The 27,706-nt window shown below is 37.2% G+C and overlaps 1 protein-coding gene and 1 long non-coding RNA gene across 2 annotated transcripts; one reads left to right on the top strand and one right to left on the bottom strand.

The window, feature by feature from the left end:
• Nucleotides 1-251: 251 nt before the first annotated feature.
• LOC148959255 (uncharacterized) lies at nt 252-5,657 on the top strand. The gene is made up of 2 exons (XR_016144118.1): nt 252-446; nt 1,313-5,657. It is a non-coding gene; the product is annotated as an uncharacterized LOC148959255 (long non-coding RNA).
• Nucleotides 4,696-22,250, bottom strand: LOC135684582 (uncharacterized). Its single transcript, XM_065200212.2, has 13 exons — nt 20,743-22,250; nt 15,353-15,674; nt 12,114-13,182; nt 11,267-11,865; nt 10,923-10,972; nt 9,625-9,711; nt 9,112-9,215; nt 8,867-8,942; nt 8,248-8,336; nt 7,674-7,784; nt 7,040-7,191; nt 6,421-6,609; nt 4,696-6,042 (listed from the first exon to the last, which is right to left on the bottom strand). The coding sequence occupies exons 1-13, from the start codon at nt 21,983-21,985 to the stop codon at nt 5,934-5,936; spliced, it is 4,200 nt and encodes a 1,399-aa protein (XP_065056284.2). The 5' UTR covers nt 21,986-22,250; the 3' UTR covers nt 4,696-5,933.
• Between the last annotated feature and the right edge of the window lie 5,456 nt (nt 22,251-27,706).

The raw sequence follows: 27,706 nt of genomic DNA, 5'->3' as shown, positions 1-27,706 counted from the left end.
AAGAAGCACAGCTTGAAAACACAAAGCAAAGGCCACAAAATATCGATCAGTATACAACCAACAGGACTATCTGATTATCTCAAAATAAGGAAAATATAGTGATGGAACATAAACAATTGAAGCAGGCGAGCCTCGTTTTGAGGCTTTATATCCAGACTACCATCTTGTTGTTTATGACGTCAATTGATTGTTATGAAGGGCCTCAGTTTCATCTCGCCGTAGATTAGCAAGTTGATTGTGACGTCACATTGATTAACGCCTATAAAAGGAGCAACAATCCACTGAGCATTCGTCAGTTCAGTGGCTACGGTAACTACATTGACTCTTTTTAAATTCGAGTTGATAATCTCAAACTTTTAGTCGTCGTTCAGAGTGAGATATATACTCCGATAGAAGAAAGAAACACAGCATGGGTTCCTGTCCTGGAATGTTTCAATGGCCTGAAGGTATGACCATTTGCTTTGTTCATGTTTTGATGGAATTTTATGTTAGAATTTGTTATAGGTATGTCTTCCTTAACAAATTAAACCATATGTAAATACACTGTATTACAAAAAGGGAAAACACAGCACTTTTTACTTTATAGTGTGATACGAGGGGCAAGTCGCTGCCTAAAATCATGTACGCTCTCGAGAATAATCACACTTTAATCACAAATTAATCGTATTATTAAAACAATCAAATTAATCACAAAATATAGCATTAATTACAGAAGTTAATTGAAAAATGAATCTATATTAGAATCTTTGACCACGTCTATCCGCATATGTTATTGAAAAATGCAATATTCAGAATTTCTCTTTCACACTTTTTCAAACATTTCATGAACACATCCGAAAATCTGCAAATCACACGCTTGAGAACATTAACAAAACAACACCAAGATTGTCTAGGTACCCTGCGATGTAGCAAAAATAAAGGCCTTGTTTTGATACCAGGGTCACTGAAACAACCATTGCTGTTTTTGTTGCCAAAGGACACTGAAGTTGATCTGACCGAAAACCACGCCTGATAGCAGTCATTTCTAAATGCATGGGCAGATCCAAACAGCTTCTGCTGTTGTAGCTGCAACTGTTACAGTTATGGGAAATGATTTATGTCATATTTTTACATTTTCCTAAAAAAGGCTTGAAAATCAAGTTCCATATTTTTTGGAACTTGTAATTTTTTCTATCGGTTAAAGTTTCATGAATGACAGTTTTATTTTTCAATAGCGATATTACTTGCGATGGGCAGGGAACAGAGCACATGGATTTGCTTTGATGTCTTTCACAAAGTGTTCAACAACTGTTCACTGTTTTTTTCATTCCAGGCTATTTGTATCCATGTTGCTAATGTTAATGGTCAGGAAAGATAGCTTTTTTTATGCATAATCAAATTCTTATGACGAAAGTAGCAGCCCAAAAAACAGAAAGTACGTATTTGCCTTTATGTCTTTCACAAGGTGCTCAACAACTGCTCACTGTTGTTCATCCCAGGCTATTTGCTGCCATGTTGCTAATGCTAATGTTCAGGAAAGATAACTCTTTTGATGCATATTCAAATTCTTATGACGAAAGTAGACGGCCCACACAACAGAGCACATGCATTTGCCTTGATGTCTTTTACAAGGTGTTCAACAACTTTTCACTGTTTTTCACTTCAGGCTATTGTCACCCCTGCATCCACGAAGAAGAAAACCTTGGTTTAATATCACATTGATTCAATATTTTGCTTGTGCTGCTCTTCAGAAAAGATAACTCTTGTTTTTAGTTGTCAATATTATCAAACTTGCGCACCTTTTCTATTCTTTTGCAAATCTTTTCTGGATCCGCCCCTGTGCTGAACTTCTATTTTTTTCTTTTTCAATTTCATCAAGTATGTTTCAAAATCTTGCTAAACTGGCATGATAGGTTGGCATTTAATTTATGAAATATTGTTGTTTGATTTAGCTTATGAATTAGTTTACTGTCATGCGTTCAAACGACGTTTATTGCGCATGAAATTATCTGAGCGCATTTTGGAATCTATGATTAATCACAAATTGATCGAAAATTTATCACTTTAATCAATAAAAATCAAATTAATCACACACAAAATTGATTTAATCACAAATCAATCACTAGTGATTATTAATCTCGTACGCCATTTTTAAGAGTGATTTGCCCCTCGGTGTAATATAAGCTTCTGCCTTTTTTGTACTGATTATGAACCAAACACGAAATATAGATTGCTGGAATAGCTTATAAACTATGTTGAATTTTGTTTGTAATTACCTTTCTGGGTTAACATCCTTTATTAGACTTTTGCTTCTTTCAAATTTTTCTCATGTTTCTTGCTTATTTGATGCTTCTGTTTATCTGGCTTATATCTACTAACTTGTGCCGTACAGTGTACCTCGTCAACGCTGGCAACTTTGAAATCAATGCTTTGTCGTCATCTCCATTGAATTGTGTTCCTAAGTTGTTTAGAAGAATGGAAAAAAGTGCGTAATTTTTCACGGGCATTTGAATATGTTTGGTGTCTTTACCCTTACTCTTTTAACCAATGGGAGCATGTCAACCCAAGATTCTTTTATTATTGTTGGTCCCCTGGTAGCAACATTGTGCCCTAGATAATTATTACTATGATCGAGCCTGCGACATGTCGATTGTTTCATAGCAAACTGTGGATAAATGTCCTTACGCCTGTTTTTCGTCACCCCTTTGCAAAAATGTTTACTAGCAATTTTAAAATATAAATAAAAGTAATTGATCATAGGCCTAGATATAGAGGCAAGCATATTGGTCTTCATGTGTTCTGATTTGAACTCTCGACCAACCAAAGTAAAAAAAGTTCAACTCAAGCATCTTTTTAAGCAAGATGCACTGAAGCAAGTTTTAGAAACACTGTTCGACCTACCCAAAAATGGAGTAATATGTTTAAGGAAGAGCTTAAAACATAAATTAAACCACGAACCTGAAGTAACTATGATGTGGGAACCAAAACTGTTGAATCAAAGGCCGCATAGCTGAGGGTCTCCCAGGGGTTCTCGGGAACAAGGGAACATGGCAACAAATGGTACAGGAACAGGGGAACAACTTAAATTTTTCTCTAGGCAAAGGGAACACAGAAACAAGTACCCCCCCCCCCCCTTGGGAGACCCTCGTAGCTGAAAACGGTTTTTTCGTGAAAGTTGCTGCCATGTTCAAAATCGATTCACCCGCCAAACTTTCTAACGCCAATATTCGAATCAAGCTAACGCCAATATTCTCCATGTAGTCTGCTAGTGGTCAGGGTCACAGACTACAGATCCAAGGGTCGTGAAATAGTCACTAGCTCTCTTCTCTAATCTCTGTAATTCAAGGCGAAGAAATCATGAGATTGGTCAAATCGAGTGTAAGGACCAGGACACGGCTCAATAAACATCTCAGTGTCTTAAAAACTGTCATCGGAAGTTAAGTAGTAACAAATACAAATACAATCAATTTGCTGTAAAAGTTTCAGAACTGGTTAGAAAAAAAACCCTAATGCTTCAAAAATTCAAATCTAAGAAAATGAAATTTTAAGCGAGGCGTCAAGAAAAATTAAGAAATTAAGTTTCAGATAGCAATAGGAAAAATTACGAGTGAGGCACAGAACCTTAAATTAGAAACAGCCGAACAGAAACAGCAAAATAAGGCAACTGATCATCCAATGTACCAAATGATCCAAACTTTACAGACACAAAGATGCGAGGGCCAAGCTCAAATCATATAGGACAGGACAATATATATGAGAGAAATCTAAAGAAATGTATCTCAAAAAACAAGATAGGTTCGATAACAAAAAGTCATTTGTAACTAAAAGAAGCTCATTAGTTATTTGACAGGATAAGACTTCTTTACTTCATTTACCCAGGTCAGAGTTGACAATTTACAATTGCACCACGTCTCTTAAATTTTGTAGCAAGTAAATGTTGGGGTTCGTATCTGACTCAGGGAGCAAAATGTTTTGAGCATATCTTGACGGCTCGCATATTAATGAACTATTTACAGCAGCACCATAAGCGTCCCAGCGTTATTCGTACAAAGCGACAGGTCACAGTCACATGATGTGAGCTAGAGTAGTGCCAACACTAAACCCAACATAGGCGTAGACTTGAATTTTTTTCAGGGGGGGCTCAACAAATTTATGACAATTCCTAATGGCAGCTGCTGATGTCACAGGATAGAAAGTGGATTAGCTAAGGGCTTAAAGGTAATTTTTCCTTGCATTTTTCATTAACGCAATTATCTAATGCAACAAATCTTATGCGTCAAACCAATAATATAACAAAATAAGCTAAAAATTGGTAAAGCACTTCCATATTTTCCAGGGGGGCTCAGCCCCCCTTGGTTTTCGTCAGGAGAGGCTGAAGCCCCAGAGCCCCCCTGAGTTTACGCCTATGAAACCCAACATGTCCAGATCCAGGATATCAGTCAAAGGCTGATTCAGTTATCAATGCAAACATATTAGAGCGACTCTGTAGAAATGTTTCTCCAATATAAAATTATGTATGTGTCAATAGGGAATTCTCAAGGCAATTTTATGTCGCTTTCTAGCATACGAGAGAGGCATTCTTTGAACAGGAGTACATCTGGTACATTATAACAATTACATCTCTGTTGTCCTAGCTGACGCCCACGCTGTATACAACGTTATCATGCAACACATAGTAAACAAATCAGAAAGATTCCGGAGAAAACAGCACACATGTCTAAACCCTTAATTGCAAATATTTACCAAAACAGAGGTTTACACAATTGCACAAATGATACTTCAACAAAGATCTGTTGCATCAAATTTGTTCTAAATCTCTAATACCCTGTCGTAACAGAAAACACAAGTCTCAGCAAAATGGGTGCGCCGCTACCGAATACCTTAGACTAAAGAAAACTGGTTGCCTATAACAAAATCATCAGTACAAATTTCGAGAAAGAATCAGGAGGCAGAAATGTGCAATGGAACAAATCAACAGTGATAGTGAAACCGGTAAAATTGGCCTACGAAAAGTATACATGAAAGAACGAGACTGCACTGCAACAGACCCTTGTTTGTGGTCTTGTTCATTTTATAACAACAGCAATTTTTGCCTAGATTTCTGATAACCTTACAAGATAAACTTAAATTAAGACATACCTGTTGGGTATTATTTACAAATTTACTTTCTCTAAAACAATCTGATTACACTGTCAACAACTAGGCACAAAAATAAGTGTCATCGATTTGACATAAATAGAAACTACATGATAACTTTTATTACGTAAACAACAGACTTCAGCATGGCACTTTCATATCAAAGTTTACCTTGCATCTGAATTTGACAGCTCCAAATTTCAAAATTTTGCTCAAATTTTCAAAATTCCTACAAACGTTTTAACAAGGCAACACTGCAAGAGGGCTATTGGCATGTAATCCCAACCCTGAGGACTGGTATCTTTTATCCATGAGTTGATAAACATGGGGAGGTACCAAATTCCAGATTCACGGTTAATATGCAACCTAACGTTCAGTTATCGGCCCCATGAAGCAGTTCAACTCTTTAACTTATCTCATAACTATCTCCATCTTCATAGCTTAACTATTGCGCACCATGGTTAAGAATAAACACAGAAAAAACTACCCTACGTTGATAGCCTTAACTTCATCCAAAACAAAGTATTTAGCAAAAATTAGAACTAGCTGCCCTAAACATGTAAGACTATTGAGTAGTAGTTACTAACGGTTTCAACTGCATGCATACAAAAATACCAAGTGACAGACAATTTCAAAGCTTTATCCCATGCTAAATTTTCTATTTGTCCCATTAAGCCTCCCAAACCAACGGTTTGAAGATAGTAACTCTTTCTTCGGTAAAGAATAAATTACCCTCTAAAAATATATACAATGTTATCGCAAAATTATTTATTACAACAGGGGTAAATAAACGTTTGACATAGCGGATGCCGTAACAATTACGCATTGGCCACTAGGGCCGGGGGATTAATACGCTTGTGTTCGTCGGGTTTTTTAGGGACGTGTGTCTTCATGTGTGCCGAACGACTTTTGACTTTACTGAACACCCTGAAAAATAACGAATGAGGTTACAGATACAGAAGTCCTAAAGCAAGCATACACAATATACAATTCAAAAGAACTTAAAAAATAACCGAAGAGACTCAACGAATAAGCAACCGCAATGATTTGCCGGCAATAACGGTCTTTTGAAATAAACTGAAACTGCGTGACCGTTCACGCTGTTTCTAACTTCGATAGAAATCACAATTGAGGGAAGGTTAGCTTTCCAGATTTTTCTATTTGTTAATCCAAAATTTGAATAACAAGTATCAGGACAAATTTAACTAGGAAATGTCGGAGGGATAGTTACTTCAAACACTCCAAATTATACATGATCATCGCATGTTGGCAAACCAAAAAAATTGAACAAAACTTCCAACTCACCTTCCACAAACTTTACACGCAAACTGCAGAGGCACTCCATCTGACGGCGCGCCAGTACTTTGCTGCGACGCGGGTGATGGAGACGGTTTTCGTTTCTGCGGAGTAACTGATGAATTTCGGTGCAACGAAGGAGTGATAATGACCGGGGGTTTTGTTTTTGTGCGTCTTACTTCGAGAGGTTTTCCAAAGCTAAAGAGAGAAAAAGGCAAAAAATTATGAAGAGTTGGACTAACAGAGCTTTTAATACGATTCACCACAAATTGTTTACATCAAAACACAAGACCACTTAATTTTACTTCTGCACAATGGACACATCTTTCCAAGATATTGATAAAACTTTTCTTGAGAAGGATCATTGGATTCTGGTTCAAACATTCATATTCAGCTGAATAAAAATGAAGTCAAGTAACAACTCATCGTCCCCCCTTCAAAGAAAATTTCAAATCTCTTTTCTTTTCGATGTGAACAATTTAGCATGCATTGAGTTTAAATGTTCTCAAAATATAAAATCCAGCTTAAATTTCCAAACTAATAGATCAGAGTAGGCTTTCAAGGGAATCTTTGATAAAACAGAATATAACGATAGTAGCAAAATTGAAATCTTAATCACATGACGCACCTTCCTCCGTGGACTCGAATGTGGCCGTTTAAGGCCTGCCTCGAAGGAAATCGAGCGTTGCATTGTGGGTAATCACACTGAAAACTAGCTTCGGTTAGGCCCGTCAGTTGCGAGGTTTCGAAAACGGATGGTGTTGAGGTTTCTTCCTCATCCTGAAACGAACAACACGACGAATTAAACCACTTTCAGTTACGCTTCTTCTGTTTACAATACTTGCCTTTAACAAAAAAAAACCTATATAGCATAAGGCAATGCTAGTTCTTAGTCACTTGACATGGCAAACCAAATTAAGCCTTACTAATATTCCAGTACAGCTGATACATAAGTATGTTGTAGACTCGATACGGCTAGAACATTTTAACGATTCTGCTAGCAATGAAACCAGAAAAAGAAAGCATTGAGGCTGAAAGCAATCAAAGAAGGAAAAGCAAGTGAGAAAACGGCAATCTTATCATCAATGTCTGATTATCAGAATTCTGATGACCTTACAGAGCATAACGTGGGTCACTACTTGGAACGAAAACAACATTGATTTAATCAATCGAGACACGAAAAAGTAGTCATCGTTGTTAATGGTCAATTACTACACAGACCAAAATTGCAGTTTCTCTACGATAAAACTCAAAGCAATCACCTGTTCAGATTCAACTTCAACATATCTTGTTCTCGCCCTGAAGCCTTCACGATTAGTTGCCTTCCATAGATAATAGAATTCGACACATTGTTTGACGCTTTTTGTGCCAATCTGATAAAAAAAAGGGGGGAACATTTCGCAAGAATCTTTCAACAGATGAATGGTAAGTAACTACGACGAGACGAGGATAAGCAAAGCTGGTCAGTAAATCAAAACAAACATTTACAATTTGCGTGTCCGACTTCAATTGATAAATCCAACAAAATTTGTTCGGCTGCAGCAGTACATTCAACACAGAAGTTAATGTAGAGATGCACAGAAAAATGAAATTGACTTGTCATGCTTGAAAATTAGATGTCTCTGAATTTTCCTAACTATTAAATGATGCAAATGAAAGTAAGGGCAAATAACGAAATAAACATGGACAACTTGTGTAATATTCTAATTTGCAAAATTTTTCATAGAGGTTACCCATAAAAAAATAGGTGGTCGACACATCCTTTATTGTTATTCTAGAAACCGTCCTAGTTAACAAAACAGTACGAGCAAATAAAAAAAAATATGACTAATATACCTCTTTTTGTATCAGGTTGAAGTTTTTTCCTTTGGTTCTGTATGCTTCGCGGAATTTTAATCTCTCTTTGGCGAACCATCTAGTTGAGCCTGCAGAGAGAAAAGTATTCAGTTTTAATGAGATTGACGGGTATTTCATGACTTATTTGTCGGATGGATACCCCATTTACTGAAGGGTATTGGTTCGAAATGCGAAAAAGTGGCCAATGGGGAAGGAAGGTAAGAAAGATTTATAAAGGCAATATAAATAAAGATGGGGGCATGGAGAAAAAAGACAGAAACGAAAAGTTATTGAGAGGTTCAATAAAAAGGGAACAATGAAACTTGGCTCTGCAGCATGAATATCAAAGGAAACCCTTTTGATGCATTTCTTTTTAGTAAATCTTTTAAAGAACTTTTAATCACACAAGCGTTGCAGAAACTTTTAAACAAATTATGTTCTTGCAGATATTGTGTGACTAAACATAAGAATTTATCAGATTAAAGATAAAAGAGCTTGCTAGCATAGCCTTCTTTTGGCGAGACAGAGGGTGAAAATTTTGAAAAAGCCATCCAGGCTTTTACAGAATCCAAAATTGTATCTTGAAAAAACATTACTCTGGCAAATTAATTAAACCAACCGGTGTAATGATAGTCCGCATTCGGATCATCTGCTCGTAATATGTGTCGTCGAGATAATAACAGCCGCACAGCCTCCTAAAAGGTAGAAAATTCATGTTTTTAGATGTCTAGCGGTTTGAGTTGGAAATGGTTTTTTAAAATCAACGGTTTTAGTTTTTGCGAGGAAACATCACGTAATAACTTAAGTTCTTAACAGCCATTCGGCAAACATGTGATCAAAGGAGACGTGAATAGCCAGCCTTACCTTAATGCTCCCACGCGTCCGATGAAGAATATGCGCAGCGTATTCTTTGTTTGAAGAACCACCAAATAACGCCGTTGAACAGGCCATATCGAGATAGTTTTCAACTGCAAGAAAAATTATACTTGTCAAAGCTTGCCAAAGTTTCGGACCATTATATAATTAGGCCAAGGATATTTAGCTTCACTGACAAACAATTTAAAAACATGGCGATGGTTTCGTTCAGTGATGGTGATTAAGGACCTAAACGATTTTATGACATTTCTTCGTTTCAATCTATTGTTCCGCAACTTCAATTTTTGAATTTTGTTTCAAAACAGATGTATTACGAATAAAAAAGGCATTAAAATATACATTAAAGTTTCATGCTGAATGTCCCTTTGTCTTTTCATTATTTGTAAATTTGGATTAAAATGTATTGCCAGTCATAGCTAAAGGATTCATAACTGCATTAGTTATTGTGGCAGCAGTAGCAGCAACACAAAAACATTTTGAGGATGAAAGACTAAAATATACCTTCTTTCTTTTTATTTTTGTCCTCCTTCAACGGAGCCCACATCAGCGTGGCTCTATGCTCGTCTTTTTGAGCGTTTTCTCTTGGCTCTGAAAATCATAACAGAAAATGCATTGACTAGAGATATCTAACGAAGTAGCTGATAAATGAAATGGTAGGGCACAATAAATGGAAACAATGGGAATACTGATAAGAATACAAGCAGCTACATTTAAAGGCAAGCAATTTAGTCGACGAGGCAAGAGTCTAGATTTAATCAAATCGGTGAACAAAGGTTCTCGTTAATAATGTCAAATAGCAAATAGGCTATATTTGCTAATTTTCAATTTCTTTAACAACTATGCTTCAAAAGAATAAAACAAAACATACGAGGAAAGTGGTGAAGGGGAAGCTGTTTAAAAAAAAGTTTTTTCGTTCTCCAATCTGCTTTTCTACCAAATGAATGTTTAAGTCTTTATGCAAGTTTTATGTAAATGGCATTATTATGGAGGCCTAAATTTAAGATTCTGGGAGGAGGGACCCTGGAAAGTCATTCTGTCCATACGAAGAAGAAATTAACAATATTCCCACAAAGCTTGAAATTAACAAGATTCCCACAGCAGCCGATATTTCAGAAAGAAACACCTGTCTTTCAGACATTTTACATCAATCGTATTAAACATTGGGAATAATGGATTTGGCATCAAAAGCAATGCTTTGTTGCTTCCAAGAATTAGACTACAAACATAATTGCCTTGAGTTATTACACAGTCGTCACAGGCCTTAAGTTATCGAGACAAAACACAACAAATGTCGGTTTAGATGATGTAGTCTTGATCTACTTTTTTTGACAATTGGAAATACTATCATGACATGAGATGTCATTAGATGTCATGAGATAATTGACGGTATGATATCAAATCAATTCAATTGAACTGCATGAGATGATTAAAACTTCATAGCAAGCGACGTACTCTCGTTGTAGCTATCAAGAAAGCCAATATGGGATGCATGCACACCTTTATGGTGATTGAAAGTGAAAATGTGGTTTTCTATTAATTCATGTAAGTTACATTCAGGCGGTCACAAATATGAAATAAATTTCCTTATTATGATCGGCTTGACAGAAGACACTCGAGCACATCACAGCATACCAGTGAACAGTAATTCTTTATCAGTCAATGAACTCATGAAATCAAGCCATAGGTGACTTCAATAACGCATTTACCCTTTATTACAACAATTATACCCAACTTCTCCAATCAATGAAACAAACGCACAATATGAACATAGGAATTTTAAAATATGTAAACTAACTCACCAATTGTTTTTGGAACATCTGCTTGAAATTGTGGTCCAACATTAATTTTTCTAGAACAATAAAAAATTATTATAGCAAAAGGTATTGATCCTTAAAAATAACAAGCATTTTATTCTTACAATCAAAAGAGAACAACCTTCAATATTGGTAATTCTAACAGTAAATGAAACTGACAACCCCTCTCCAAGTTTTCGCTCGATGACATATCCCTTTATGCTTCAGTAAAACTGTAACGATATAGTGCAACTTTGTCATTTGGCAAAGACTTTCAATACGGCATACCACAGTATTAACGATACCAAATAATTAGATTGTGCAATATCTCGATAGACAAATAGACTTACGGCTCCAATATAGGCATTGTTTCATCAGTGACATCTTCTTTGACTCCATCTGCGGTGCTTAGCCGCCTGCTACTCAACAGTAGCCGCCCTGGGGTGAGTGGGGCAGCTGATCTCGGGGTTGCACAGGTCGTACCAGTGAAGAAAATACTTCTGGGCGAAAGCATTGGAGGTGGGGTATATATCGGGGCATTGTGGTACTCCATTCGCACCGGAGAAACTGCTCTTGTTGTGCTGCCCGTGAATGTCACTGAGTGGGTCACTTTGTTATTAACTGATGCTGGGATTATGATTGGGCCTGGATGAGGCTTTTGCTTTCGTCTTGGTGACACAGCAGGCGAACCTTTAGAAGCGTTTGACGTCACATTTACTGCTAGTACAGAGATCTTGTTGGGACTTGCGCCTCCCTCCTGACTCGTGCTCTCCTCGTTCACTGCAATGTGTAACTCATCAATACCGCTTGCTTTAGAATGCTCGAAAAATGGACCGGGTTTGACATCGACCTCGCTGCTCTTGTAACGATTCTTTCCATGATCGAGATTCGTCTTCGAGTTCTTCTGAGTAGCGTCGCATTCGTTTGTCACGTGCTCTTCTTTTATAACCTGTAGAAGTCGAAAATAAATTCATGTTTTGTGCAAAAGAAAAAAGCTAAAGGTTAACAATGTTTTCCATCAATAGATTAAAGACATAATTATATCACAGATCGCAATTCTTGAACGTATAATTGAAAAAAATTGCGTTCTGCTAACGATGGACACTACTTGAATTCATTTTACTTCAAGCTAAAAAAAATGGAGCTACGAAACAGGCGACTTAACACTCCTAAAGGAATTCAAAGAAAAAAACTTACATCTTGCCACTGTGCAGCCCCCGGCTGTGCCCCGTATAGCCTTACATCCTGACCTGGAGCGCAAAACATTGACCCAGCTTTTGCAGCGGCTATTGCAATAGCAGCCGGGTTGGTTGGTTTGTTCTGTGCTGATTGGTTATCAGAAAAACATCCCATCTGGCCTTGCTGTAGCATAACGTCTGTTGGAATAGGGGTTCTCTGTGCTGCCATACTGGCAAACATCTGCAAGGCATTCTGGGCAAAAGCATTTTGTGACGTAGCTAACAACTCTTGTTTTGATTTCTTATTAACTGGCTCCATTTGCGCATTCGGATCATTCGGCCCACCTGGATAATAGCCTGTCTGGTATAACTGCTGAAAGGCCTGCCTGTACCCAACTACAAATGGCATATTTGCGCGCTGCTGGGCCATTCCCATGCTAGCGACCAACTGTGCATTGTTCCACTGCGCCTGGGCAGCGTTCCACGGCCCTTGGAAGTTTGGGCGAGCAAAACGGTTGCCTGCCCATTGTTGGAGTGCAGGATTCCGCAGATTTGTCAAATTTGGGTCGTGGGTAGCCTGCCCTTGCACGTGGTTACCAGAGATATTCGTCATGTCATTGGCAGGTGGTAAAGACTCTTTAGCTGATGTATCGAATTCGTTGCTTTTTGAATATGATTCTTTAAAAACGTCATCTTCGAGCTCCTTTTTTATATCAACCCCAGAAACCTTTTCGGTCACAGCTTCCCGATCCGTCTGCGTGCTTGGAATATCTTCACAACTGTTACTTCTGATTCTAGCGCGAGTCCTGACCTCCGGAGTGGCGCTTGGTGCACTTGAAGGTCTCTCGGGTGGTGCAATACCTTTCATGTTGTTGTTGCGATCTTCCACTAAGTTTGAAGATGTTGCGATGGAAACCAATTGTGATGAATTACTTGGGGTGTGATGTGAGCTAGATGACGACACAGGTACACCGTGATGATTTTCAAGATGGCGCTTCAGAGATCGCATGTCTGAGTAACTTTTGTCACAGTCAGAGAAATGGCACTCGTAAGGTTTCTTGTCTCGATGAGTTATCATATGACCATTTCTGCAAAAGATCGTCTTTGAATTATATACTTTGTTTACGCATAAATCATCATTTGGCATTAGAAAAGCAATTAATATGAAACTACTGAATGAAAAAGCCAAACAGTACCCATCGCAAATTTGCCTCGTACCTTAAGGCTAACTGCTAACTTCAACACCTACGAAAAAACGTCTTAACGTTGTGTGTGACATCAGACTTAAGGTTTTGGAGTTACAATTAGCCACAAAAGACTAAATCTTAGAATAAAAGAGTCTATTGGCAGAGTTACATCATATATAAAAGGTTAACAAGTTACATGGCCCCTATGTTTTAAAGCCCATCATCATATTCAGGACAATAATAGCTAGTTAGTGTGTGTTTTAGTGATCAATACCATAGAGAAGCTGGTGAGTAACGTGTGTCGGATAGAAGGGTTCAAAAGTTTTTTCCGACTAATCACACCAGGCTTAGCTGAGAAAGGGGATCTGACGTTTTATGCTCTAAGGAGTGTCAGGCGAAAGAGCTTTTAGCCAATATGATGTAAAATGTTTGCTTTTTCAAAGCCATTTTCAAGTTCTGTACCGCCAAAAAAACTGTTAACATTTTTCAAGCAGAGGAATTGGGTGAGAAAATTTAACGTCTAGGAAAAAATACAGTGGCTAGATAGAATGGTCTTGTGGAGATCGATGACTCTCAAGACAAATTCAAAATCTGTTACAGACAGCATAGCTTAGAATGGCGAGATCTTGCGAAAAATTATGCCAATGCACCTGTTTACATACAAGATTAGCTACAGAAAATCGGCTTAGAGGTCTTATCATACTAGGTATGATGGTTTCAACTCCAGTTTGATGGAAGTCTGAGTCTACTGTTTACTTGAAGAGGACAGTTGAAGAGATACGATGGCTGTGCGAGATAAAGGGTATTATTTTCAATCATATTTCAATCAATTTTGATCACATACCCTAAAAAGAGCATTACAAAATATGCAAATGTGCAAGCAAAATCGTTTAAATTTGCTTCAACTTGCCTGATGTATGGCCAAATGGGCAAGGGTTCTTTCCCAACCAAATCATGCTAATTTGGCAAAAAATTTATATGAAATCATTAATTTACCATATCACACCCAATTTTTGAACATATTTAACTAATTTTGCATTAACAGTGGTAATTCGTGCCGCTTTTCTATGCTAAATGGTCAAAATTAAAATGATTTTTAATAACGTCACACTTTGGCATTCTATCGACGAAATTGTAACAGATTCGTGCATAGCTGCGAGTGGTGCATGGCTGTGGGCCGTGCATCAGTAGAAACGTAACTTTTCTCCGTAACTCTAAGGGGTTATCTTTTAAGAACAGCGGTACATCGGTCGATGTAGAATAAAAAATATAAACTATTGCCCTGAAATTTGGGTTCCTGGAACTATATAAAAAAGGCTGCAAGACATGAAACATGACGCAATATGTTACATTGTGGCAGTTATTGTATAGCTCAATTCACCTTTGGGTGATAGGACTTTAATGGTATTTTGGGCAAGTAGGTATAGCATGGTGGTATGGGGGCTACTTTTCACGCCATGATATTGTATATTAGGGAATATATCTGAAGAATAATTTTTCTACAAAAACAAAAAAAAAATGCAACCTCACATCTCGCCCTATGTGACTGATACACAATAAACAGTTATTAAATTTTGTTATTATGATCAAATTGAATACAATGTTTTAACAGTAATTTCTAGCGGATGGAGGCATTTTCGGGAGTGCCATGAGCTTGGAGTGAATGCTGATGCGCTCAGTGCTTGGCATGGTTATGTGGTTGCGAATGCCAGCCCCCATTCGCAAATACCAACCCCCAGAAGGCCCACCTTACCCCCTTTCTGTCTTAAACTACTCTAAACGTAAACGAGGACTATTAATATGTCGAATTTTGTTTCCAAATAATTAAAAAAACATGACGAAAGATAACTGAGCCTGTAAAAAATTTATCATACGGAGAGTAGTGAGAAGAGTAGTAAAAAGTTGTCTCGAGAACCATGTAATTTCAAAGTGAGGAAACAGCGTGAACGTCCATTGTCAAGGAAGGAAGAGTACGGCTGCGTACTTTTGATAGAGGAGTGATGACCTCAATGAACAGATGGAAGACTTTTCAAACTGCAATCTTTCAAGCAAATTTAAGATGTCGACTTACAAATGATCCTGACGCTTGAATCCTTTAGAGCATATTTGGCAGACATAGCGTCGCTCATCACTGTGTATCAGCTTGTGTTTTGCTAAGGCACTAGAGCTGCTAAATCCTTTGCCACATTGACCACATTGATTGCTACCTTCGCCTCTTGATTTTGCTTTTTGCTTCGTCCCCATTCGCGCATTCTCGTCCGCCTTCGGGCTCGGCGTTCCCAGATCTGCATATGGGCTGCTGCCCGCCGGACTTGCGCCTCCTACATCTTCGGAACTAGGTGTCCCTTGGCCAATAGTCAGAGGCATGTGACTCTGAGGTACGAAATTTGGGCCTAAGATGGAGAAAATAACAAGATTAGAAACAGAGCATTCAAGACGAGCCGGTGCAGTCACGCATTGCGAGTGACCAACAAATCTTTGTTTTCTGTGGTTTCTATGAGAATAGCGAGATTATTCCTCCGGGGATATTGCTGAATAGCAGTTCCCAAACAGGTGACGAAGAATTAGCCAAAGACAGTGAGGTATTGAAATAATCAATTAAAGCACGTGTTTTCTACCTGTGCAACACTTTGGAACGAAGCACTAACATCTGAGCGGCGGCATGCTGAACTGGCGCATGAGCGCATGACCTAATTAAGACGTCACAAAGGTTATCCTTTCCATTTTGCAAATTCATCTACATGTTTTTATTTAAAAGTCAATCATGTCAACCAAGCTGGTACAAGAGCTATTAGAGCAGATTCAGTAAAAGTTACATTTATTTTTGTACATGATTTATATTGTGCTGGAAGTTAACTTTTAGGCGATTATTTTATCTTGGCAATAGTGACTAAGTAGAGCTAGGAATGACTTGCAGAAAAGAGGTCTGAAAAAAGAATACAGACAGCTTTTTAAAAATCCCTGATACGTACACATTTGACTTGCCTATCTCCAAAAATCAAGGAATCGGAGAAGTCGGAGGGGCACAAGTAGGCAGAGGGAAGGTTATCTCAATAAAAGGCCACCTTTCTAAATTTTTAGAGACTGTACCTCTAAGTTAAAAGGCATTTTCAAAAATTTAGGGGGGGGGTCATATTTCCGTTGGGCCATAAACGCCATTGCTCCGACGCGCTGGCCAATATACCTTCATTTTTGTATCATGTATTCCATATTGCCTTGGCTGAATGCCCAGTCTCGTGCTTTATCCCAACAGTATCCCCACCACTCCAAACATTTTCAAGGGTATTTCATGCCCGGACCAACATGGATATGCTTCCTGGTTCACACCTAATCAGTCAATCTGATTAAAGATCAACTGAGTGACCTGCAGGATTGTGAAGTCGTTATAGCGTCATAATGCGAATTACCATGGGTGCCAGAGTCTCATATAATACTCTATCCCCGGTTTCTCGAGACTATGGTACCCAGGGTGAATGCGAATATATCTTGGGGCCAATGGTAATATAGATATTATCTTGCTATGACACAGTTTTCAAATTCAGTTTTCAAAATTTTTACCTTTTGTTCAACGCTGAAATATACCCGCACAGATTCTGCTATCAAAAAATAATCATGAAAATTTATCAGGAGCAGGATCAGGAAAATCTAATTACCCTTGAGAGGCTAAAGCGGGGTGAGGCAGCTATACGGTCCCCCATTCATGGATAGTTTCAAAATTTAAAGTCAAGGTTTACTTTTTAATGTTCAAATGGTTAACAATCGCACTGACGAAAAATCGATCTGGTTACCAAGCAATTATTTAACGACTATTCTAGACTTTTTTGGTAGTATATTAAATTTTTCAATAGGATTTCATTATTTTTTGAATATGTAATCATCATGTGAAGTCTCTCTGGTGAAACTTCCCATACCCAGGAATAATCGTTGAACGCAATAAAACACTGCACAATGTTGCATTTGTTTGGCGAGCTGTTCGACATGGATCACGAGCAAGGCTACGGTAGTGAACAAGCGTTGCACGATTCATTGCATGTCCACATAAGCGGGCGAAATTCTAGAGCGCACCTGAGGAGCAAGGCCTATTCATCTGAGAAGCTTACGTAAATTTTGTTCTTTTGCTGAATCCACACTGTCTGGAAGCTTGGGGATCAAAGCAAATCTCTTTCTTTCTTGACCGTTGATAAAGTTCCACGTCAGTCAATGGAGCCTAACATTTAAGCTAAGGTCAGGATCAACTTGTAAACGAGAGAACTCGCTGCACACGAAAGGCAATTTAACCAAATAAAAATATAATCTATAATAAATGTTTCTGATGCGTTTTGCTTTATATGTCAGAAAAATATTCTAAAAAGAAAGCAAATAAAATGTTTTGCCTGACATCATTATACAAAAACAGATATAAAAATAAAAATAACTTTTAAATCATCTATGTATAACCACAACAGGGGGGACTGCAAGGGTAAACTACGAATTTATTACAAGCTCAATCTGTACTTACAATAAAAGACAATTACTTTCAATTGGCAACGAAAAGTTTTAAAAAGCGTACACGATGGTAAGTATATAACCCCTTTGTATCAAAGATCCCTAAAAATCTTTTGATCTCTAGCTGATCTGGGCCCTGTTCGGAGCTGAGGGCACCCTATCCTTGCCGGATGCAGAAATGTGCAAAAATTCCTTCTCTCTTAAGCAGTATTGAAAACTGATAGCCTATCACAAATTAGCTAAGGTTACGCACAAGTAAGGACTTGTATAGCCAAAGATTTTGTCGCCGAGGAATACATGGCAAATAATTTTGTTTTTCAATGGGTCATTCAACAGCACCCAGGGCAACAGGTTTCAAAGTGAGAAATACATGCTAAGTCACTAGTTCCTATTCAGCATTCATCTTTTGTTTTCTATGCACGCGAAACCTGCCCGTTTGAGCAACTTCAGAGGTCATTTGCAGCGGGCAAAGAATAGGGCGAACATCTACTTTTGTCCAACAAAAGAGGCAAATGCAGGTAGCCATATCGGCACGCGCAATGCTTTGTAATGCAAATGATGCTCTGCAAGTAATAATGCAATGATAGTTTGGGAATATGACATAATTGCTCGCTAATTACAAGCTTTAATTTCGTTGTCATGATAGAACAGATAATTTGAAAGCTTTAATAACAACAGCTCAGAGCAAAATCTTTCCAACAGCCTAGAAAAAGCAACCACCCGCATTACAAACCCAGAGGTTTAGTTGTGGTCGAGCCTGTTTCACGCATAAATACGTTTCTCAAATGGATTAACTTGCATTTATGACTCATTCATGGGTGCATTGATGGGATTCATGTAAAAAACTGAATAGGGCTAAGCATAACATGCGATAAATTTCTCAAATTTTTAATGAAAGCTGCACTTTTCCAAACTTATATAAGGGAATATACACTATTAAGGTGACTTTTAAATCAAAATATGGTGCCATACTTATTCAATAGCTTAGAATAAAAAGCTATAATCTTGGTCAGATTAGTTGAGAATATATAGTCCATTACCTACCCCCTACCCATTCAAAGTTGAAGGGTATATATCTGAGTAGCAAAAACGTCAATTTTAATTAGGGGAAGGATAGTGCAAAATTTCAACAACATCTGTCCAAGATCCATGTTGTGCATAAGGTACTTGCCATCCCTTGGCACTGGCACTTAAACTATATACAGTATTGAATGAGTAACAAACAAACAACTAAGCATTAACTTTTTAAAAGTGGCAGCTGGTAAAAACCAAAGAAAAAATAATAAAAATGGAGGATTCAAAGCATGATCAGTTACTTAGTATATATATTTATTTTGATGCATTAGCTACATCAGTGTTCAGGATATTGCAGGTACAAAAAATTTGTCATGTGTTTTTTAAAAACCACAAGGGCCTAGTAACTGGTCTGATGGTTATAAAGAATAGTTGCCTGTATGCTAAACTCAAGCATGGGAAAACATTGAAAGAAAAACCTGCTTCAATGAGAATGTCCTAAAATATTCATAAAATATGCTTTGCAAAGTAATGTAAGTTTACATCAAATAATAGGAAAGAAAGCCACTTTTTGAATGAAACTGCAGGCGAGAACAGTGCCTGGAAACGATAGATGTTTTGGCATCATTTGGTACCTGGTACTCTTCAAATCACTTATCTTATCTCAAAAAATACAATTTATAACCCAGGTAAAAATTGAACAAGAGCAACAAATAATCACTGGCATTGGTTTGTAGCTGCCAGAACTAAGCTAGTAATTTCAATTTTAAAAATATTGTACCACCCACTCTGAGATTTATCCTGACAGGCTATTTTCTGTGCAGAAACCAATCAGAAGAACTTTTTAACTAATTTACTGCCAAAATTTTGAGCTAATTTGTCTCCTAAGCTTATGATAAATACATTAAATTTCCTTTGGTATTGCAAACTCCCAAGTTATCAACAGCAATGGAAAATCAGTTTGGTGCAAAAATTTTAATTGTGAAGTCTAGAGCAAACTTGGGCCTACAATCATGATTGGTGTAAAATAGCTAAGACTAAATGATAATTTTACAATCTGAGAATACAGGCCAGCTTATAAACAAAAATATTTAAACAGGAGTTCTTTGTGATGTTCACAGCAAACATCAAATCATAAAAAATTTCCCATCTGTTCCTTGAGCCAACAGCTTGAATATATGAATGGAAAATTGTAATTCAGTTCTCCATAATAAAAATTATGGAGAATGAAGTTAAGTATTTTGCAAAATTTGCATATGGGCTGATTGGATATGAGGTGATGAGATATCTAGATAACGAGAACAAAATTGTGTATTTTTGCAATTCAAATTGGGTTGAAGGAAAAAAACTGGCAAGGGAATGTCAAATCGATTTTAAACCTATGAAAACAACATTTTGCAATTCTAAAGAAAGTTTCAAAACTGACATTAGACCAAGCAGGTCTCTTAAATGTTGAAAGCAGAAACATGACCAGGACTTTGTTGAAATGCAGCTTTTATTCAAATAAAGTAGAAAAGCTGAAAGGTCAAAGGGTTCTCTAGTTTGAAGGTAATGTTTATGTTATTTTAAGATGCTACGTCATGCTTATCTAATTAGGTACATTCATGAGATGCTCCATATCAATCCAAATTAGGAAATTCATGTGTACATAAAATATTAATTTCATCAACATAATCAATTTTAGGAACATTCATATCAAAACATGGTAGAAATAAAGTATATGTTTAAGGTTTAGCAAACACCACGCCACGTGCAATTCTTTGTTATTCAACTAAAGATATTTTGATTATGGTTTTAACAGTACCCAAACAATCCAAAACAATTGCTTGTGCAAAAAGAGAGTATTTTTTCTCTCCCAGACAAGAGACCTTCCACAATCTTACTGAAGACATTTTATATAAACAAACCTTCAATGTATTAAACACGAAGAAAACATTTAGCAAAAAATTTTCTCTCACTTACCTAATGCTATTGGTCTCGAGTGGCCATGCAGACCTTTCTTCAACGCCGGGTCATTGTTGACGTCTGGAACATTTTGAGAATTTGTCTCCCCTGGCGAAGGATGTTCACCCCTTGAAGCAGACAAAGGAAAAACTCTATTATGTTCAAACAAACGTGGATCCATGCCAAACGGAAATCCTGCCGCCTGACGCATAAACTCTGAATTGAATCGCAAACTGTTTTGTTGGTGTATGTTCATGTTCTGAAAATTTTGAACTTGTGACGAAGGGGGCATCCGAACCATACCGGCATAAATAGCGGCGTTTTGTGCAGCCAGGTCTGGCCTTGCAACGGGCTGCATACTATTCGATTCAGCTATTCTCAACAGTTTCTCTTCCATTCCCATAAACGGTACATTGCCACCAATTTGAAGTTCATTGTGGTGCTGCATCTCTGATTGTGGACTCAAGCCTTTATTTTGCATCCCACCCCTACTTCCAGGTGGTAACATACCAGGTCTTTCCGTGAGTTCTGGGGGTGATATGGTAACAGAAATTCCCAAATTTTGAGACTTAAAGATAGCTTCGCGCTGTTCCTGCGTAAATTTACTTAAATCTGGAGGCATGTTACGTGTAGCCCCAGGTAAATACCCTTCGTTTGCACGTGCAAAAGCTTGCTTGGCTCGTTCGGCAGCCATTAGATCAGGTGGGCTATCCCGTCTTGTATGCAGATTAAAATTAGGATATGGATATCCACTGTGCATGAAATAATCGAGATTTGGAACCATTTCTTCTCGTCGCGATGTTCTTTCCAAACTTCGATCGTTTATGTTTCTATTATCTAGCTGCTCGTGGTTTGTTTTAATGTCAACATTGGGACTATGAGTTCGCTGGTAGTTCGTCGTGTGGTCATCTTTCACTTTCGCTCCAGGGACGCGTTTGTCCGACCACATTTTCTCCATATCACTCGTCATGTTTAATTCACCCCATCTTGATTCGGTGCTGTGCAGCCCCGCCTGGAAATTGGCCATATTTTGTGCCATTTTAATATAGTTTTCGTTGACAATTAATCTATCCCCCAACTGCATAGAGTTGATCAGACAGAGCGAGGGTCTATTTCCTTCGCCTGATCGATTTAAATGTTGGTTTTCCTTTCCTAACTTCGAACACTCATCAGCATAAAACGATTGCTCTTCTTCGAAATTACATATTGCTGCCGACAATCCATTTATATGCTGCCATTGATTGCCAAAATAAATTTCCATAGAAATAACCACTCTTCCAACAGGCTGCGACAAGGCCGACAGAATCCAAGCCCAATGAATTGGTCTCAGGCGGCAAATTAATGCTACAAATATTGTTACAGATAGCAACTCCAACGGCAACTTTCCCTGTAAATAGCAAAGATGAAAATCTGCAAGTTTGATTTAGACTTAAGCCAAAAATAAGGACATCAAACGTACAGTCTTTGTAGCTAGCTGTGTTCAATGCTGCTTTAGTCCCATTACCGACAAGGCACCAGGCTATGTTTACCGAACCGTGAAGACACTAGGAATTGTTAATGAAGTCGCAGGGGGTACGTTGAGATCCAATAAAGGTGTGCGTGTTTTGAAAATCAATTTGCAATTATCGTAAATGGTGTCACATTGTCTTGAACATAGTTATGACATTATAATGTCATGTTACAAAGAAAAAGACTTGCAATTTATGGCTCCAAAATGCAGCCTTTTTACAGATTTATTCAAAATATACAATCAGTGCTCATTAATTGTGTGCACAAAATCGCTTCAGTGTTTCATAAAATGCAAAGTCCAATGCAAAACATTTTGTAGCAAATTCGAGCCTAAACGCAATTGTTTTCCCCTACATGTGGATAAAACTAGAAGCTTCTTTTAGGGAGTAGCATGATGTAATCATCTCTAGGGATGTAATGCGGAAAACGCGGAAAAATACCACGTGTTGAATGTGTGAGCATTGCTACCATGACCCCCCTGGTTGTCGCTCGATCTTTCCATCGAGGTTTTGAGCAGGGTAAGCTGAGCTAGCAAATAAGCTGGAGAGTTGACACAAGAGTTGCTATAAGAAGCTAAAACGCAGCAATTTCACCCAGGAATACAGAAGTAAATAGACGTAAAGCTGGCAAAACAGCACATTAGGCTTTTGCTCAAGTCCTTGCGAGCTTACTATTTATAAACTTATCTTTATTATATGAATTTATACATACATATTTATCAGTGAAATGTTGTTGAGAACAACACATAAAGGTTGAAATGAAAATGTGAATCACGTCGTGTCTCGTGTGGTTTAAGAATCAGAAAATAATTTATTGTAATGTGGTTGACATTTAAAAGAACGCGGTAAAGGGCGTCTGAATCATCACGAGAATGACATTTGAATTTCTTGTCTTACATTAAAAAATCATCTCTTTCTTGCTCGACGATCACGTTTCACGAAATACCCTCAAACATCCTTCCTTACACAGAAAGAGAGCGGGTCTCAGGCAACAGTTGAATTTGCGACAAATAGAGGTAAATCTGACCAAACTTTATACTATACTATACTATACTATACTATACTATACTATACTATACTATACTATACTATACTATACTATACTATACTATACTATACTATACTATACTATACTATACTATACTATACTATACTATACTATACTATACTATACTATACTATACTATACTATACTATACTATACTATACTATACTATACTATACTATACTATACTATACTATACTATACTATACTATACTATACTATACTATACTATACTATACTATACTATACTATACTATACTATACTATACTATACTATACTATACTATACTATACTATGCTATACTATACTATACTATGCTAATCTATAGCAGAATCTATCATACTCTTCTTTTTCGAATCTTCTTTGAATTTGTAACTTCAAGCTTAACCTTCTTTATCAATATCTCGTTTTTCCTGGACGTTAACAGGAAATATTGTCTAAAGTTGCGATCTTATACATATCCGGAAATGTCGCACTTCCTACTTCCTGCATCTGTCGTACTTTATATAGATATGGTTCCTACTTGGCTTTTATATCTGAAATTAAAATACATTAAAGGTGTACTTCAATTTTGGAGTTTTCAGGTCCATTTTATTAACAGGGGCGTTTGTCGAGTAGATGATGGCAATTTCTTACGACGCAGCATTATATCAAATATATTCTTACGCATTTTTATCAAACTGGAATCCATTAGATACTTCAGGGTTTGAGTTGACACACATAATCTAATCTGAATCGATGGTAAGCCTTAGGTGCTACACTAGATTACAAGCTCAGTTACAATTGTTGTGTTTTCATCTTTCTGTTTAGAAAGATTAAAGTCGTTGATTGTCTTTGAGGAGCAAAAGATTTCGTTTTGAAGTTTAACTATGAAGTCCTTCTTCTTGGTTTTGATTTGCTGGTCAGCTAAGCTAACTGATCATACAGAAGATATAGAATTACCATTTCTATACGAAATAACTTTTGAGCTTGAGATTTTGAATACCTCATAAATACAAAGAACTCTTCGTGCAGCAACCGATTCTTAGCTACAGCTTTACAGTATCGAGAGGCTATTAGTGTGGATTTGTGGATGGCTACAGTTGTTAGTGGAAAGAAATTATCATCACACTTTAGCCTTAAATTTTTTCTTAGAGCTTCTATTAAAAACATCTGCTATACAGCTTATTTTGCGTCTTTTACTTAATTGTCACTGGAGATTCCTTTTTTGATAGAAGTTCTATATGAATATATTTTGCATTTTTTAAAGACAGTTAGCTCATAGTTTAATCTCCAAAGCGAAAAAGTTAATTTCCTTTCGTGAACGTCAATTCTTTGTAGCCTTAATAAATTTGATCTGCAAGATCCAGGTCTAATTTTTTGACCTGCAGGTTGCATATATTTTTTCTTCAACTTCTAAGTGACACTTTTCTATTCTATGTTCAAGAGAGATACTGAGATTAGAAACATTCATTCATTAGCTCGATTAGGATTGCCGATAGAGATAAGAAGAAAAAATTGGAGCCATATTTATGAAGGAATATTTGCTCATTGACATCAATACAAAGTAAAAGCAGGTGATCAAAAGTTGAAGTGAATAAGATCAGGATTTGATCTACCCTGGGTAGTCTTGGCACCTGCTTGGCACTCGAAATAATAGCCCTGAACTTGCAAAATATTTTAGAGGGATTCTCCAAAAGAATAAAGATTCTCGATACTCCTCTTTTTATTTGGCAGGGCTAATAGGGTGGACTGACTCTGCAGGGGCGTAGCTAGCGGGAGTGTAGTGGGCGTGTGACACACCCCAGTTCTGCATGAGATTTTCGGTTAATTTTTCTTTGGTAGAAAAATCCTCTGGTTTGTCGGTAAAATCGTCTATCGATAGCTGAAATAGCACCTAAATTTCTCTCCATTTATGCCTTCGTCGGTACATTTTACTACTCGTGACCCTCCACCCCTCAGTCTGGAAGATCACGCTACGCCACTGCAAATCAATATCATTGTTGTCTAACCTCAGCTTGTATGCTCTCGAATTTCAGACAAAAACAAGATTATAACTCGAGGTGCCTGCAATGCCAAGATCTTTCTTCAAACGAATTGAATTCCAGCCTGCTACAAAATGTCTTGAGAATTCTCTTTGGCTTGCTTTGTGGTGACACTCCAAACGACCCGAGCCTGGGGCTTTGGCCAAATGGATTGTAAAATCCTTCTTTAAAAGAAAAATCTGATTAGATAGCCAAAGGACTGCTCAGCGTGTTTGTCGTTCCTTGGGCTTTCTTGTCCTCAGCATTCTATTGATAGAAAGCATGGTGTAGTAGCTAAACAACGAGGAAGCCCTAGACAATTTCTAATCAAAAGGAGGCCCTAGAAGTCAAGTCAGGTTGCAGTTAGACAGTATATAAAGTATGAAAGAAGGAGCCCAACAACGCTGAGAAAAGAAACGATTGTTTGTTTGCTGATATCCTCTCATGGTAAACAGGGCAGTAACCATATAAAGAGCTAAAGCATGTTTGCAAAGCCCTCCTTTAAAGAAATTAGAGGGCTATTTGACCCCCCCCCCCCTCATTCCGGCCGATAGAAAGTTTGCATGTATTGTTAAGCAGAACAGGGGACTTCTCGATGAGTACACTTACAGGCAATTCACCTTTTAATTCCAATTTCTGTTCTTGGATGCTTGAAAGCTTGCCTTGTGTTGAAATGATTTCCTTCTTGAAAGAAACAAATTTTTTAAGAAACAAAGCGATTCTTTAATTATCGACAATGTTTTTTGACAACATTAAGATCAATTTCTTGGGACTTAAAACAGAAAAGTGACCTACAATAACAGCATGCAAATTTTGAATCAAACAATTGTGTGAAATGGTGCACTATCAATCGATAAATCTAGAGCTAAGAATGTTATGTGCATATCCCTTTTTCGCTCAAAACTTGCCAGTGTTACGGATGACTATTCATACACTTAAACAGTGTTGTTTTTTTCTGGCAAATGTTATCAGAAAACGTGGACGTGATAACAATATGCTCCATGTAGACGTCATAATATGCTTTGAACAAACATTGATAAAATAAAGTAACGACTTTGTACAATAAATGAATCATTAGTACGACGTTTCGAGCATAACTCTTCATCGTCCTTATATGCTGCCTCGTTTGCAGCCCTTCTGTTATCAAATGGGGTGCGGTTCTCAAGAGGCATTTTCGAAAGAAGGTATTTTGTCTTCTAGAAACACTGTCTCTCTTGATAAATCAAATACGAGCATTATGACTGGGGACCATTTACATACTGTCTGGCAGGATAAATCTAACACAGAATTTTTCATCATGAAAAGATTCCTAGCCACTGGTGAAATTGCAAAGGAGCATAAGAAACATTACATTTCTTCTTTCTTGTTCATACATTAAATCAATGAAAATAACAAATATAAACAACCGAGCAATATTAATGTGTTTGCTGTTATTATATGAATGCAATTGCCGAATATGCAGGCCATATGTAGCACGTAGTAGGTTCTTGAACTGATTTTTGTAACTAAAATCTCAATATGTAAATATCCCTGTAAATATATAATTCAACTACATATAGTTTTTACCAGTTGCAAATATTATTAGAAAGCTTAGTAACGAATAGTAACATTCTCGGTTTATTTTAGTAGTCATCAATTTCCTGTAACTTATCTATGACTATTGTTAATATGCATAATCATCGTTATCATTATCAGATTTAAAACGCCAGTTTAAGTCCCTTTGGTTCGTCAATCTTTTTTGCTTTTTTGGCAACTCCTGCAGCTCTTTCATCTACATGTTTGACTCCCTTTCTATTGCTCATCAACACATATGCTACATTATCGTTGGACTTTCAAGCATTTTCATTTGCCTAACATAATATGTATGTATGCTGCTCTGGAACAAAACATTGACCAACCCATAGTAACTACCTAACTTTGAATTTATTTCTTGATATTTATTTCACAACAGTGATTGAATTATTTTCATTTCGCGAAAACAGGCTAGCCAGTTTCAAAGAGAGTAACTTTAGCTTAAAAGTTTAAATTTGATATAAAAATGTTCATTATGATAGGTGACAGCATTATTTGGCGGGAACGATGCAAGTTAGTACACGAAGAAAGAAACAAGTCTTACCAGACATACATTTTATGTCGAGACTCTTATTGTTGTAGCTCTCGTTAGTCAATGTTTATTAGAAAGTTAATAATATTATTATTAATATTCTTATTAACATTTTTTTGTGAAAACTGGCTAGCCAGTTACAAGATACCTACGTAATAGAGAGATTTGTAATTGTAGTTTTAACTGGAATTCAAAATGAAATGTTTCCACCAAGGGTTGGTTCCTTCTTAAGCATTTGAAGAAATCTGACCTTGGTGCTAGAGTTCATACTCACGAAATTAAACGAAGTCTTTCAAGTTGTTGAGAAATGCACGATTTAAA

This window comes from Rhopilema esculentum, chromosome 10 (genome assembly GCF_057945365.1).
Source record: "Rhopilema esculentum isolate cy_ngs chromosome 10, ASM5794536v1, whole genome shotgun sequence".
In the NCBI taxonomy this organism is placed as follows: Eukaryota; Metazoa; Cnidaria; class Scyphozoa; order Rhizostomeae; family Rhizostomatidae; genus Rhopilema; species Rhopilema esculentum.
This window is presented reverse-complemented; position numbering and strand designations above follow the sequence as displayed.